We start from the raw sequence: 16,489 nt of genomic DNA, 5'->3' as shown, positions 1-16,489 counted from the left end.
CTGACACACGGAGAGGTTTTTGCTATCGGGTGCATGCACTCACCAGGAAGACAGAGAGAGACAGAGACGGAGAGGGAGAAATCACCCCCTGGGGGAACGGCCACACTACAATCCCTTCTCCTCCATTCTCTTCTTGGGATCTTGGGTACATACGCACATGCGCCCGGTGTGAGTTTAAGCCACCGGGTCTGGGACTCGAACCGCGGTCACCTACGTGGGAGTCCAGCGACATAGCCATTACGCCATCTGCTGGTCCCTGGGCACTTTCTCTTGGGCATACAGCTTCAACTGGAATGTGCAAAGCCGGTGTATCTGCCCTTTCTCAGTTCAGGGAGTAGCAGGTAGGGAGGATGGCTCTGCTTACTTAGTCTGGCCATGATGTTTTAGAGAACACGTTGATTCACTTACACTCGTGTGAAATTAAGCTCATTGCTGGGCAATGCCAGGTCTTTCCAGAATCCCATCTCTCCCACCCCTTGAGGTTGGGAGGCCTGTCGCAAACACAGAAGAGCAAAACCATCCGTCATCGTCCCAGCGTGATCCGTTATGAGGCTCATGAAACATTAAGAGCTTCATGAGACAGAGCAGAGGAGGAAATTTGCTTTAGCCCTGGCCCCAGCTACATTTCTAGCTTATCTATTTTTTAAGAAGTACCTCACCCTTTTATAGTTGGTCATGAAAAGTGAAACTCTGTTGCAGATATTTCAATGTGACTGTCATTTTTACCCTGATCTGAAAATCATTTTTAAATGCTTTCTGAAGTCCGCGGGCCCTTCAGTGTTCTCGCCATATTTTTTATTCTGTCCCCTTATCCTACTTTTTTTTCTTCTCCTTAAGATAGAGTTTCAGGGCCAGCAGGTGGCATGGTGGCTAAGGGCGCTGGATTCCCACATGGTCAACCATGGTTTGAGTCCTGGACCTGGCAGTTTGCTTTCTCACTTTCCTTCTCTCTTTCTCTCCCTCTATCCCTCTCTGGTCAAATTTAAATAAATAAATAAAGTTAAATTAAATAATTCTTTTAAAAGAAGATAGTCTCACTGTCACAGTCTTTCTGCCTCTGCCCCTTGCAGGAGCTACAGGCTACACTATCACGCCAGCTTTTTTTTTTTTTTCCCCCAGAGTTTGCTGTATGACCCAGGCCAATCTTCAGGTTCTGATCCTGCCGCCTCAGTCTCCCTAAGTCGCTGATGTTACAGGCGTATCCCACTCACCTAGCCTTTAGGCTGGACTGGGAACCTCAGTCTCCCTTTCCTACGTCATATTTACTAGACAGCCGCCACAACGTTGCCCATTGCAGGGGAGTTCCTCCACCACTCTTCCAACATTCAGAGACCCACGCTTAGATTTAGATCAATTTAATTCCAATCTTGGGGTGGGAACTGCCTTGTTTCCGTATTTGCACAATAAATGCGTTTCTGGTTTGGGATCGTTGCAGGCCATGAAGAAAGCTCACGACTGGGTGAAAGAGGAGCAGCCCACGGTGTCTGTAGATGTGGCAAAGGAGTCCAAGGGGGAGACCGAGAAAGAAGAGCAGGAAGAAAACCCTGACGATTCTCAAGAAGACAAAAAGGAAGAAAGAGCAACGAAGACCGTGGAGGTAAAATTATTGTAGATTCGGGAGCCAGCAAGTGGCGTGGCGATTAAGGCACTGGCCAACCATGGTTCGAGTCCCAGACCTGGTGGCTTGAAGGGCCCGTCAGGCGCGTGTGCATGTGTATCCAAAATCCCAGGTAGAGAATGGAGGAGAAAGGATTATGACGGTGACTATCCCCCCCTGTGGGTGGTTTTTCACTTTCCCTCTCTAAGTACCCCTCTCTCTGGCAAGCACATGTACCCTATGACAAAACCTAAAAATAATTAAGTAATTATTCTAGATGATTTACAGAGGCCGGTCATGTCATGTTCATTTTCTTAGCATGCTGATTTTAATTGAGGAAAGGTCATTGCTTTTTCATTTGTACCCTGTTCCACATTATCAAAATATGACTAGGAGTATGATAAACACTGAAATTTCCACACCGAGAGAATGTGTGGCTTCGTGAGATTTTTATAACTTTCTCCATAGCTTTACAATGATAAAGGGAGAAAGGGTAAAATGCCATCTTATATCCAATGTTACTATAAAATGTCTTTATGCCCAAAACTAATGAGGTAATTGAAGCTTTTTTAAAGAAAAATAAGTCAGGACCACAGCTTTCATTCTGTATTTTAATAAATTTATGTGTGCATAATTTACATCCTGCTTATGTTCAAAAGAGTTTCCCATAACTTCATGTTACATTGAATTTTAACTTTAGAGAAAGTGACTTTTTTTTTTTTTTGGTAGTTTTGCTAGAGGGTAAGTGCAGAGAGAAAGTGACAGAGAGAGAGTGAGACATCACTTCCTGGGGGATGGCCACACCCCAATCCCTTCTCCGTTCTCCTCTCAAGATTTTGGACACATACACACATATACCAGGCCTGATTTTCAAACCTCTGGGTCCAGGACTCTGATCAGTCTGCCATGTGGGATCCAGTCGCCTTAACCTCCATACCACTTGCTGGCCCCAAGAAGGTCTCTTTTTGACTTAGCTCACTCTATGGAATAATATAGCCATTGTGTGATCACATTGCTCTAAGTAATGGGGACACAGTTGTGATTAAACACGATTACTATTTTATAGCAGTATTCTACTTAGAAAAGTCTTAGACACACTCATAATCTTTAGATAAAGCTTTTCCTAATACATTGGGGTCCTTGGGAAAGTCATGATGTCTTCGACCTACTATTTTGTGGGTTTTAAAGAATTACACCATTTTTTTTAACATCCCAGGGTCTGTTTTGCCAGGGGGTTTGTGTGCTTTCCAGAGAGAGAGAAGCCACCTCCCAGCGAGGTCTGGTCACGCCGTAATCCCCTTTCCTCCTTCCTCCTTCCCATCAGGATTCTGGGCATGCACACCCATGCCAGGCATATTCCTGAAGCTTCTGGGGCTGGGATTTGAACCGTGGTCGGCCATGTGAGATCCGGCTTCCTCAAATGTGATGCTATACATAGGCTGGCCCTGAAACAGGGTTTTGTGGTTTTTTTTGTTTTTTAGGTTTTGCTCTAGTGTGTGTGCTCACCAGAGAGAGAGAAAGCACTCCCCAGTGGGGATGGCCACACTGCAATCCGTTCTCTCCATTCTCTTCTTGGGATTTTGGGCATGCACACATGCACTTGGCGTGATTTTCAAGCCGCGAGGTCACACATGCACTTGGCGTGATTTTCAAGCTGCGAGGTCTGGGGCTAACCCTCACAGTCAGCCATGTGAGATCCAGCTGCCTCCGCCACCAGCTACAGGCTGTCCTGGCTCAGGGTTCTCTCGCGGTTGTCAGTGCATCTGCTCAGCGGTTGTCAGTGCATCTGCTCAGCGGTTGTCAGTGCAGCTGCTCAGCGGTTGTCAGTGTATCTGCTCAGCGGTTGTCATCAGTGCATCTGCTCAGTGGTTGTCAGTGCATCTGCTCAGCGGTTGTCAGTGCATCTGCTCAGCGTTGTCAGTGCATCTGCTCAGCGGTAATTTCTTATTGTATCCGTTCATCCAGGAAGTTTACCTGTTGTCCATTGAGAGTCTGGCGGAAGTAACAGCTCGCTGTATCGAGCAGCTTCATAAAGTAGCAGAATTAATTCTTCACGGGCAAGAAGAAGAAAAGGCAACTCTGGACCAAGCGAAAGTTCTAGTAAAGTAAATGTGACTTTAATTCTTATTTTTTTCTTTTTATACACACACATACACACGCGCTAGTCAAATACACACGTCACACGTATATGCTCTAGGCCACTAACCATTCACATGTCAAGTCAATTACTTCATTGTTCTATGGTCATCTTTAGAAATACAGATGATTGGGGGACCAGCAGTTAGCGTAATGGCTACGTCGCTGGACTCCCATGTAGTTGACCGCTGTTCGAGTCCCAGACCCAGTGGTTTAAACTCTCGCCAGGTGCGTGTGTGTGCGTGAGTGCCCAAGATCCCGAGAGGACGAGAATAAAGGAGAAGGCATGGTCACCCCCCCCGGGGGGTTGATTTCTCGCTTTCTGTCTCTCTGTCTCTCGCTATCTTTCTCTGTCTTTCTGGTGCACGTATGCGCTCTATAGCAAAAAAAAAATATATGGATACTTAAGAAATGCATTATGTTAGCAAGAAGAAGAATTAACTAGACATTCAAAGAATTATTTTTTAAAGAACTATTTTATTTAACTTCATTTATTTGTTTTAATTTGACCAGAGAGGGACAGAGTGAGAGAGGTGGGAGGGAGTGAGAAAGCAAGCTGCCAGGTCTGGGATTCGAACCACTGTCAGCCATGTGGGAGCCCAGGGCACTTAACCACCATGCCACTTGCCGGCCTCAACATTCAAAGAATTATTTATAAAGATATTTAAGAGAAGACACATGAAATCATTCAGAGCCGTGAACGTGTTTACTTTCATTGGTCAAAGTCACAAAGCACCGACCTGTGAGGGGATTGGGTTTCCAGCTGACCACATGAACTGAGAAAGGCCACGCCAATGGAACTTCTCGGCTAGCTTCTCAGAAATCGGCAGACTCTCTACTGCTCTTGCGACTTAGACCAGCTCTGTGCGTTCTGAACTCTGGGCGTGATGGTTCCCAGTTTACTGTAAATTGTCTGTGCTCTCGTGTACGAAGGGACATCAGAAAATCCATGGAAAATGGCGTCGGAGTATGAATTTACTTTGGTGCAAAAACGTTTGAAATCCATGCATGGTTTTTCCATAATACACATTTTCCATACATTTTTAAAGACCCCCCCCTTCATTGTATGATCTTCAGTAAATAGTGGCTATTAAAATTAGTTCCTCTAGTGAATTAGAAATGTATATATGTGATTTTATTATACCTGAGAATACTTGGTATGGAGTTGAAGAATAAGTAATCAACTTTTATGTGTATGACTGTATATTGCGATACAGAAAATTAACACACATCCAAATACCTACTCGTTATTTTTAAGATACAGGACATAGGGACCAGCAGGTGGCATGGAGGTTAAGGGGCTGGATCCCACATGGCTAGCTTAAGACTCATACTGGGTACATTGAGTGCACGCTTCAAATACCAAGAGGAGAATGGAAGAGAAGGGATTGCAGCAAAGCCTCCTCCACCCCCCGGGAGTGAGTTCTCACTTACCCTCTCTCTCCCTCTGTGTGTGTCTCTGGCAAAAAACCTGGGGGGTGATTTCTCGCTTTCTGTCTCTCTGTCTCACTCTGTCTGGAGAGCACATGTGCCCTATAGCAAAAATCTCTCCAAAAACAAAAACCTGAATACATAGGTATTTATCAAATATTTATCAAAACAAAACCCGACCTCTACTGACTTCATTAGATCTTGTAACATGTAGACTCAACTTAGGGTTATTGTTTTTCTTTTTTTTACAAGAATTATTTTATTTTACTTTATTTATTCATTTATTTTAATTTGGCCAGAGAGAGGGACACAGTGAGAGAAATAGAGAGAGAGAGAGAAAGTAAAAAAGCAAGCCTTCAGGTCAGGGACTCGAACCACAGTCTGCCATGTGGGATTCCAGGGCTCCTAACAACCATGCTACCTGCTGGCCCCAGGGTTATTGTTTTTCTAATAGCTTTTTTTTTTTTTTTTTAGTTTACTATAGGGTGCAAGCACTCGCCAGAGACAGAGAGGGAGGAAAGTGAGAAATCACCTCCTGGGGGGATGACCATGTGCAATCCTTCCTCCTCTCAGAATTTTGGGCACACATGTACACACACACGGTATGATTTTCAAGCTGTGAGATCCAGCATTCAAACCTTGTAGCTGTCCACATGGGATCCAGGACCTTAACTGCCACACCATCTGCAAGCCCTCCAATGGCATTTTAATCAGTATTCCTAAAAGTCAAAAACACTTTTTAAAAAGATCAGACAATATCCACGTTGTTAGGTTATTCGTTTTTATCATCATCTGAAATGTTAGGATGAAACATTGTTTGAGGTGGGCCAGCAGACCACATGGTAGTTAAAGGGGTGGCTGGATCCCACATGGCCGACTGCAAGGTTTGAGTCCCAGACCTGGTGGCTTGAAAGACATGCCAGTGTCTCCCAAGAAGAGAATGGGACCCTGAAGGGTGTTTTCTCACTTTCTCTCTTTTTCCAGGCAAGCTCTATAGCAAACTTAAAAAAAAAAAAAATCAAGAAAAAATTGAATTAAATATTTGTGTTCATTTGTGTTATTTTCTTGGGGAAAGTCCTAGAAGTGGAATGGTTAGAATAAACTTGGAGTTTTTATATGTTTTTAAAACATTTCCTTAAAAACCTTTATTTTGAGACATCTAACAAAAACACAATCAAGTCCCAAGTGACTTCTGAATTTGAATCCAAGCTTTACTGTTTACTATTGAGATTCCTATCCAGGTTACTTAACCTTCTTCAATGTCAGTTTCTTTATCTGAAAAGTGAGAATAGTAACATAACTACGAGATCAGCCCAGCTATGACGGCGCAAGCAATAGGTTGCCACTCTGCAATACCGGAGCCACATGGGAGGCCCCTGGTTCAGGTTCCAGGTGGTCCCGATCACAGCAGGCATGCCTGTGGTACGCCACAGTCCTGACCAGCTGGAAGACTAGTGGGGGAGGGGCGTCACAGCATGGTGAGACCCCGTCAAGGGGCCCTGTTCATCTCCCTCCCACCTCTCATGCTGTCTCTACTTTCCTCGCTCATAAAATAGACAAACATTATATCTATACCTCTCTATAAAACTATGAGGTCACTATGATCAGTAAGTGTAATTACTTAGGCAGACCAGGCAGTGGTGCAGTGGTTGAGGTAACGACCCCACATGGCTACCCACAGCTTGAAAAACACCCTGGGGATATGTGCATGTGTGCGCAGAATCCCAAGAGGAAGGAGAGATGGAGGAGAAGGGATTGTGGCATGACCATGTCTCGTGGAGGTGCTTTTTCACTTCCTCTCTCTGTGTGTCTCTCTTTAAGGGGAACATTTCAGAATACATACTTTCTGGGGACCAGCAGTTGGTGTAATGGCTATGTCGCTGGACTCCCATGTAGTTGACCATGGTTCAAGTCTTGGACCCGGTGGCTTAAATTCACGCTGGGCATGTGTGCGTGCGTGCCCAAGATCCCGAGAGGAGGATGGAGGAGAAGGGATTGTGGCATGGCCATCCCCCCTGGGGGGGTGATTTCTCACTTCCTGTCTCTCTGTCTCTCTCTGTCTTTCTGGCGAGCGCACACGCATGCCCTATAGCAAAAACCTCTCAAAAAAAAAAAAATACATGCCTTCTGGCAAAATTTTAACCTATAGCAAAAACCTCTCAAAAAACAAAATACATGCCTTCTGGCAAAATTTTTTAAAAAAATGATGAGACATCCAAAAGTACTTAACATAGTGTCTCAGTGGATGTTCGTTATTATTTTAAAATGGCCAGAAAGCCGGAGAATGGTCACCTGGCCCGATTCACACTCCCGTATGTGTGGAGCTCAAGCATGGTCTCTTCCCACATGTGATTTTTTTTTTTTTGAGAGATTTTCACTGTAGGGCGCGTGCGCTCGCCAGACAGAGAGAGAGAGACATAGAGACAGAAAGCGAGAAATCACCCCCCAGGGGGGATGGTCACGCCGCAATCCCTCCTCCATTCTCCTCTCGGGATCTTGGGCACGCACGCACACGCGCCCGGCGTGAGTTTTAAGCCACCGGGTCCAGGACACAAACCGCGGTCGACTACGTGGGAGTCCAGCGACACAGCCATTACACTAACTGCTGGTTCCCCCCACATGTGATTTGATTCTAAGAAGAGGTCAGGGGAGCCAAGTGATGATTAGTTAATTAAGCAGAGAGAGAAAGCCAGGATCAGATTAAACTGAGTGGGCGTCATAGACGATTATTAAGAACTGATCGTATGTTCCTATAGAGCGTCTTCAAATGTGTGCACTTCTGGTTACTTACTGTCATACCATAGTGACACGGCGGTTGTCGGACGAGGAGGTGGCTCAGGAGTAACGCAGCTGGACACCCTGGGTTTGCATCCTGGACTTCTGTACACACCAGGCACACACACAGATCCCGAGACCTCCTTGTACACGCCGGGCACTCACACATCCTGGGACCTCCCTAAACACACCAGACACACACACACATTCTGGGACCTCCGTAAGCACACAGGCAGACATGTGCCCATGACCCAGCCCTGCTGGGATGAGTGGATCACAGCATGAGGACTGTGTTGGCATGCCTGCCTCTCTGTCACTCTCATGGAAGAGAGAGACAGATATGCGTGGGTATAATTGTCATGTCAGCTGGTTATTTTACTTTATTGGAAACGCCAACACCTCTTTTTTCATTTTTGTTTTTCCTTTCAGATTAACTACTGCAATGTGCAATGAAGTGGCCTCTTTATCAAAGAAGTTTACGAACTCTTTAACCACTGTCGGGGTAAGACTACAGTATTGATTTCTATTGCAACTTTTTTAAGGAAAACAGGTCTGTGAGGAGCTGTGAGGAAAAGGGGCAGATGTTGGACCTTCTTTGGTAGTGCCATGTAATAGAAGCCATGGCTGGACAGAGGCTATAACTAGGCCGGGAGCCCTTCCATGAGGACGGGCAGCTCAGGGCACCCCCAGAAAGCCTTCGAGGCCCACGCCTGGTGTCACAGGCTTGTGAGACACTGGGTGAGTTTTGAGACATCTTGGGCCTCATTTTCTTTATTAAAAAAAAAAAAAAATTAAGTGTCAAATAAAGTTCCTTTTAGGAGCCAGCATGATGTGGAGGTTAAGGTGGTGGATCCCACATGGCCAACTGTACTGGTCAAGCCCCAGACCTGCTGGCTTGAAAAGCACACCAGGCATGTGTGTCTGAAATCCCGAAAGGAGAGTAGAAGAGAAGGGATTGCAACATGGCCATCCCCCGGGTGTGATTTCTCATTTTCCTTTTCTCTATATCTGTGTCTCTCTCTGGCAAGCACACACACTCTACAACAAACTTAAAAAAAAAAAAAAAAAGTTCCTCCCATTACTTAATATCTCTGATGTATATAATTCAAGAATCTCTATTAAAATAATTTATTTTGAATATCCTCATTCACGGTTGCTCTTGAAGCTCATTTTATAAACCATAGGAGACTTTTTCTTTTTTTACTTTTACGTTACACTTCAACTTTAAACAAAAAAAAAAAAGTATGACCAATTAGCATAAAATTTTTCTGTTTTCAAGGTAACAACTTTAAAAGGTTGAACATTCATTTGGGGGCCTGGCTTCTGGGTTGTTTTTTTGTTTTGTTTTGTTTTTCCCAGAAATCAGTAATTTATATAAGATGACTTTACAAAGTTTGTGGAAAGATGGAATTAAAATTTGAGTTTATTTTGGTTGAAAAAAAATTGAAATAGATGAATAGTTTTTTCATAATATACACTTTCCATGAAATTTTTAAAGCTCCCTGATATAACCCTCACCTTAGGACAGTCAGAAAAGACAAGAAGAAAATATTTCCTTTTAATCATCCTTTTTCTTTTTTTTTTAAGAATTATTTTATTTAACTTTCTTCCTTTCTTCCTTCCTTCCTTTCTTCCTTTCTTTCCTTCTTTCTTTCTTTCTTTTAATTTGACCAGAGAGAGACAGAGTGATAGAGAAAGAGAGAGAAAGGAAAATTGAGAAAGCAAGCCACCAGGTCTGGGACTCGAACCGTGGTCAGCCATCTGGGAGTCCAGTGCCCTTAACCACCACATCACCTGCTGCCCCCCCTACTTTTCCTTTTAAGACCTTGCATGCAAAATTGGGTGATTGTTTTCATGAAAAACAGCAGGGTTTACTTCTGTTTTAGTTGTAGTGTGATTTTTGGTTGCTGGTGCATTTGTTTCCTAGGGCTACTGTAACAAAATAGTACAAACTAGACAGAAAATGTTCTTTCACAGTCCTAGAGGCTACAAGTCTGATGTCAAGGTGTCAGCTGAGCCATGCTTCCTCTGAAGCTTCTGGGGATGCCTCCTTCCTGGCTTCCTTCAAACTCCAGGAGCTCCAGACGTACATTGGCTTCTGACCATGAAAATCCAATCTCTCCCTGTCTTCCTATGACATATTTTTCTGTGTATCTTCACATTGTCTTTTCTCTGCACATTTGTGTCCAAATTTCCCCCTTTATATGAAGATATCAGTCATATTGGATTAGTGTATTGTCCATATGACCTCATTTTATTTTATTTTATTTTATTTTATTTTTTGAGAGGTTTTTGCTATAAGGCACGTGTGCTTGCCAGACAGACAGAGAGAGAGAGACAGAGAGACAGAAAGCAAGAAATTTCCCCCCCGGGGGGGATAGCATGCCTCAATTCCTTCTCCTCCATTCTCCTCTCGGGATCTTGGGCACGCACACGCACCCGGCGTGAGTTTTAAGCCACCGGGTCCAGGACGCGAACTGCGGTCAACTACATGGGAGTCCAGCAACATAGCCATTATGCTAACTGCTGGTCCCTCATATGACCTCATTTTAATTTACTATATTTGCAAAAACCCTACCTCCAAATAAGGTCACAGTCTGAGGTACTGAGAGGACAGCAATATTATCTTTTTTTTTTTTTTGGTGGGGGGAAGAGGGGACAGACACAATTTATTCCATCTGGAAGCAATAGAAACAAGTTCTAAATACTTTAGACAGAAAAGGGGCTTTGTGAAAGGAAATGGAGAATGTGAGTAAGCTGTGGAGAACCAGCATATCCTCTCTAAAGTGTGGCTATTAATGTGACTCAATAACTGCAGTGCCCACACCCTGTGTCTCTCCATTCAAAGCCCTGATTTCTGGGGAAGAAGATTGGAGAAGCTCATATGTATGGGTCAGATGTCCATTTTGGTATTATTCGGCAGCTGGTGGGGACAAGTCACATTATACAGACCTATCTGGCTGCTGGAGTAAGTGACTCAGTTCATCAGGGGTGAGCTGCATACCACCTATTCAGGAATCTGGTTTGCTTCTCCTAGTTGGTAAAGCAGCAGCTTTTATATTTGTCTAAGTTTAAACCTTCAGCAATAGAATTTCACTGTAGGCAGGCAGAGTGATGGGAGAGGTAGAAGCTCATTGGTACCGTAGGCTGGATAAAGCGTATGTTCAGGCTGACACACCTGAAACCTACAGATTTAGTATAAATGTAAAGCCAATAAGCGGGTGTGCGGTCTTAATCAGGACAGGATGGCCTTGACAACTCAGATTCCCAAGTCTCTGTGGGAGGAAACAGGCCCAGAGTGGTGAATTGGCCCGCCCAGGTCTCTCGATTGATGTCTCAACTCCCCTTTGGCTGCCCACCAAACCACAGACAGATAGGAGACTGTTTTGGTTCTCTGTGATCATCTAGGGATGAGGGTAATTTGCATGCATTTAGGTCTGTTACATGTTTACGTATTTTATGTTAAACATGGACTTGTCTAAATTCATGGGTAATAGTCATGGTATTGCTTTTCATTCCTTTTAATGTGCTGCATTGCAGTGCACTGCTTCTCACAACTAATGCATATGCAGACCACCTGAGATCTTGTTCAATGCAGATTCTGATGTAGGCCTGGGCTGAGCTGAGGACTGAGATTCTGCATTTCCACTAAGCATGGGGTGAGGACGATGTTTCTGATTCATGGTCCATATTTTCTGTAGCAGGGCTCCAGCAGACAGCGTTTACTTGAACCTGCATATGTATGGGTATATACACATATGTGGGCACTGGCAGGTGGTGTGGTGGACTGGATTCCCACATGGCTGACCGTAGTTCGAGGCCCAGAGCTTGTGGCTTGCTTTCTCTGTCTCTCTGTCTCTCTTTGATCAAATTGAAGAAGAAGAATTTTTTAAAATGAAATGAAAAATTCTTAAAGCAAAAATATTTTAGAAAAACAAAAAACTACACATGTGTACAAACATTCGTATGCACAAAATCAAGAACACACAAGTTATCATTTTGAAGAAGGAAAAAAGTCGCATCTAAAATAGAGCGCACCGAAATCCTATGTCATCACAATACCTCTGATATTATGCTATGATGAATTTTCATCAAGTTGTTGTTTCTGTTCTCTAAAACAGCCATTATTCATAACTTGAAGTTAATGAGTGTCTTATTGCTCTCCAGACTCTATTTAAAATTGCTTGCACATCTCATTGATTCTGAAAACCAATGTCATTTTATGGCCCTCATTTTGATTATATTTTAGAGCTTTATTGATAATCAAATAAACATGAAAGCAAATACCGTAATGGGTTTTCTGGTTACTTCCTAAAATGACTGAGTTTTTAAAGAGCTTTTTCCCAAGGCTCCATTATGGTTTTTCCCCAGCAAGACATTACTGTACTCTCTGTAGAGTAGTATCAATGTGGTCTGCTCAGGGAAGATGCATTTAATTTATGTAATTTTGTTTACCATAAACTCTTCCACTTAATGATTTATTGTCTAAAAGCAGAGTGAACATTTTACATAGACGATTGTTGATTGATAGATAGCAAGAATAAGGATAATGATATTAACATTAGCTTTCACTTTTAATTTTTTAAGAATTATTTATTTTATTATTATTATTATTTTCCAATTTGCTACAGGACACATGCATTCAGAGAGAAAGGGGGAAAGTGAGAAAGCAAGCCACCAGGTCTGGGACTCGAACTGCCGTCACCCAGTGCCTTAAGCACCACACCACCTGCTGGCCCCTGGCTTTCACTTTAATAGCACTGGACTTTTTATCAGACTCCATACTCTGTGCTTTACATGTATACAGGTTTGTTTTGGTTTTTGAGAGGTTTTTGCTATCAGGCGCGTGTGCTCCCTGGAAAGACAGAGAAAGACAGAAAGCAAGAAATCACCCCCCAGAGGGGATGGCCATGCTGCAATCTCTTCTGCATTCTATTCTTGGGATCTTGGGCACGCATGCACATGCGCCCAGCCTCAGTTTAAGCCTCTGGGTCCGGGACTCGAACCGCAGTCGACTACATGGGAGTCCAGCAACATAGCCATTATGCCAACTGCTGGTCCCATGTATATAGGTTTTTAAAACATGGGTCTGCAGACCTATCTACAAGTTATACCTAATAATATTTTAATTTTGCTACTATTCTGGAACACACTTTATAACCAAGTACCCACGTTTGCACTTGAAAGAAGAGAGAGCTGGAGTGTGGTAGTTGTGTGCTGTGCACAGAAAGCCAGATCCCACGTGGCCGACCATGGTTTGAATCCTGACCCCGGCAGCTTGAAGCACACACTGGGCATGCATGCCCCAAATTCTGTCAGAATGAAGAAATGGAAGAAGGAGAATTGCAGCATGACCACACCTCTTGGAGGTGCTTTCTCTTCTCTGATGAGCATGGATATCCACAGCAATAAAAAACAAGCAAATACATAAATTTAATTGACTATAAAAGAAGAAAGAGAAAAGACTAGACCAGGGCTTTGACCAGGACAGATGAGTGAGGGACTTAACAAGTCTGCAAAATTTAAGAGGTCTCTCCTCACCAAAAGAAAAAAGAAAAAAAAAAACAAGGAAAAAGAAAAAAAAATTGCAACCATCTAACAGATATAGTAAGACAGTATTTTTAAAAAATTAAGTTAAACTGCAAAAAAGAAAACAATCTAACAGATACAGTGAGACAGTATTTTTAAAAAAATTAAACTACATAATGAACAAAATATCAAAATTTTAAGCAAACACAGAATCTAACCCTGCACTTGCACAACTTGGCCTCTTACCTCACCCTAATCCCAGACCTACTACAAACTTTAGTTAAAATTCTCAGTGGGACCAGCAGGTGGTATAGTGGTTAAGACATTGGACTCCCACATGGTTGACCACTGTTCAAGTCCCGGACCTGGTGGCTTGAAAATCATGTGCGGTACATGCATGTGCATGCCCAAAATCCCAGAAGGAGAATGGAAGAGGAGCAGTTGTGGTGTGGCCATCCCTTGTGGGTGATTTCTCACTTTCCTTCTCACTGTGTCTCTCTGTCTCCTCTCTGGCGAGCGCATGCACCCTATGGTAAAAATCTTAAATAACAATGTCTGAGTTTAGGGCCGGCGAGTGGTGTGGTACTTAAGGTACTGCATCCCACATGGTGAACTCTGTGGTTCAAGTCTCAGACCCATCAGCTTGTAAAACACACAGGGCCCATGTGCATGAGTGCCTGAAATCTCCAGAGGAGAATAGAGGAGAAGGGATTGCAGCATGGCCATGCCCCTTGGGCAGAGGGGAAGGTCATTTCTCACTTTCCCTCTCTGTTTCTCTCTCTCTGGCAAGCATGCATGCCCTATAGCAAAAATCTAAAAAAATTTAATTAAAATGTGAGTTTACATTTCTAGGTATATGACCTTTCAATAAGTTATTCAACTTTCCTGATCCTTATTTTTTCATGTTTAAATTGGCATTATCATGGTACTGATCTCCAGGATTTCTACTGAAATGAAATGATCTCATACAGGAGAAACGCCAAAGATGAAGCCTCCCACCTCTCCTTCCATAAAGCTAGTGAATCACCCTGTATGCGGCAAGCCTTACAGTGCAAGCATCTAATCTGTCAATTTCATGCTTCTGATTCCGCAGAGCAACAAGAAGGCCGAGGTCCTTAACCCAATGATCAATAGCGTATTGTTAGAGGTAAGTGGCCCCCGGAGAGAGTGCTTCTGAATCAAAGCAGATGTCAGAGCTACTTTTTTATTTATTTTTATTATTATTATCATTATTACTATCTTTCTTCCAGGCAGCAAGTGTTAACTGCAGTTCTAAATCTTATCATCAACAGTCTTTTTTGAGTATATTTGTGTAGCTCAACCAGCTATAAACCCTCCAGAGAAGCAATAATACCTAATTTTCAAGAATTCCTGGTTATAAAAAGAAATGCTAAGCTTGCGTGTTATTTCTGTTGCCGTTTCCTGCAGCAGAAGCAGATTTCTGCTGCCAAGTTTGACACTAGATTTAACACTATGATTATTGGTTGCAATGAGGGATTACAGCTCAATGGTGATTTTCGTAAAAATGGGCACTTCCCTCCTCTCACCATATCCTTTGGTTTAGCTGGGTCTAAGCTTCAGGCTGGTGAAAATGACAAGTGAAATGTTTAGCCCTGGGCCCACTCAATGACAAGGGGCACCTGTGACCACTGTACAACCTGCCAGTCGCCAGGACTTCAGAGCCTCAGCTGCACAGACATGAAACCACCCCAGCACTGACATAGCTATGCCAGAAACTGTGATATAAAAAGAGGCCAAAGGGGACCAACAGATGGTGTATTGGTTATGTTGCTGGACTCCCACGTAGCCAGCTGCTGTTCAAGTCCCAGACCCTATGATTTAAAACTCACACTAGGCGTGTGTGCATGTGTACCCAAAAATCTCAAGAGGAGAACAGAGGAGAAGGGATTGCAGCATGGCCATCTCCCCGGAGGATGATTTCTTGCTTTCTTTCTCTTTGTCTCTCTCTCTCTGTCTCTCTGGCAAGCACATGTGCCCTATAGCGAATATCTATTAAAAAAAAAAAAGAAAAGAAAAGAAAAAGAAAGAAAAGAAAGTCCAAGAAGCCTTCTCATTCTTGGGTCCCAGGCACTGTTTATCTGTGCTTGGTGAAGGGAAATCTCCCACCGAGGACCCAGCCATTAGAGACTTGCACCTCTGTATCCACAGGGCACGCTGCTGATGCGCTGAGGTGTAACAAGCTAAGTCTGAGCGCAGGGAGTGCACATACAGGAGGCTTTGTTTCGTTTCTTTCTGGAGTAGCGGTCAATTGCAAAATTCGGACATGACTGAACTTTGAGAGGGCCACCTCTTATCTATAGCCACGTTTTGGGGAAGTCATGCTTTTCTGTTAAGGAAAACTACCCAGGTACAAAAATAACCAAGTGGGGGCTGGCTGAGTGCTGTGATCCAGGGTGCAGTCACTCAGTGGGAGGGAGCGCTGGGCGGGTCCTGGAGGGACAGGCACAGCCCAGAGGAAGCCCTGGCTGTCAGAGGCTGTATAAGAAAAATCTCTCCCCTAGCCACCTGGAGGCGTTAGCAGATTCGTTTATGCTGTCAGTCGTGAAGACTAGGAGGTCAAATGTTTTTTCATCCCCCTGGCAAAGGTTCTCCCCTGTGTTGATTATCCTAACCTTTAAATGGCCTCCGGGCCCCAAAGCATTCATTAGTGTCCTATGGAACGTGAGTGAAAAGTCAGATACCCAGACAAGCAGAAGGGACCGCAGGCACCCGCGGAGGGCGGTGTTCAGGACTTGCCGTGAATAACTGTATAACATCTGCAGTGAGCTGGTGGTGACCACTCTTGCTTATTTATCTATGGGTGAAGACAAACTGATCTTGGTACTGTGCTTTTGGGTCATTTCAGTGCAGTAGAGTTGATCCTGGGAAAAGGGGAGATAAGAATGGACACAGTGGGTCATAGATACACGCACCGAGGTACTTGACAGTCCATGGAAGTGATCCCCAGGGGGAATGGTCACGCCGCAATCCCTTCTCCTCCATTCTCCTCTCGGGATCTTG

At 43.8% G+C, this 16,489-nt stretch overlaps 1 protein-coding gene across 3 annotated transcripts in view; it reads left to right on the top strand.

Moving 5' to 3' along the window:
- FAM114A1 (family with sequence similarity 114 member A1) overlaps positions 1-16,489 on the top strand; it is a 78,068-nt gene that overhangs the window by 59,205 nt on the left and 2,374 nt on the right. For all 3 annotated transcript variants that reach the window (XM_006169242.3, XM_027768575.1, XM_027768577.1), the window contains 4 exons: positions 1,436-1,597; positions 3,563-3,702; positions 8,369-8,441; positions 14,562-14,615. In XM_006169242.3, coding sequence (XP_006169304.1) covers positions 1,436-1,597; positions 3,563-3,702; positions 8,369-8,441; positions 14,562-14,615 — 429 coding nt within the window. The remainder of the gene's footprint in view (positions 1-1,435; positions 1,598-3,562; positions 3,703-8,368; positions 8,442-14,561; positions 14,616-16,489) is intronic.

The sequence above is a fragment of the Tupaia chinensis genome, unplaced genomic scaffold, assembly GCF_000334495.1.
Source record: "Tupaia chinensis unplaced genomic scaffold, TupChi_1.0 Scaffold146907_1, whole genome shotgun sequence".
NCBI lineage: Eukaryota > Metazoa > Chordata > Mammalia > Scandentia > Tupaiidae > Tupaia > Tupaia belangeri.
The sequence above is the reverse complement of the archived record's forward strand: the minus strand, read 5'-3'. Positions and strand labels throughout refer to the sequence as shown.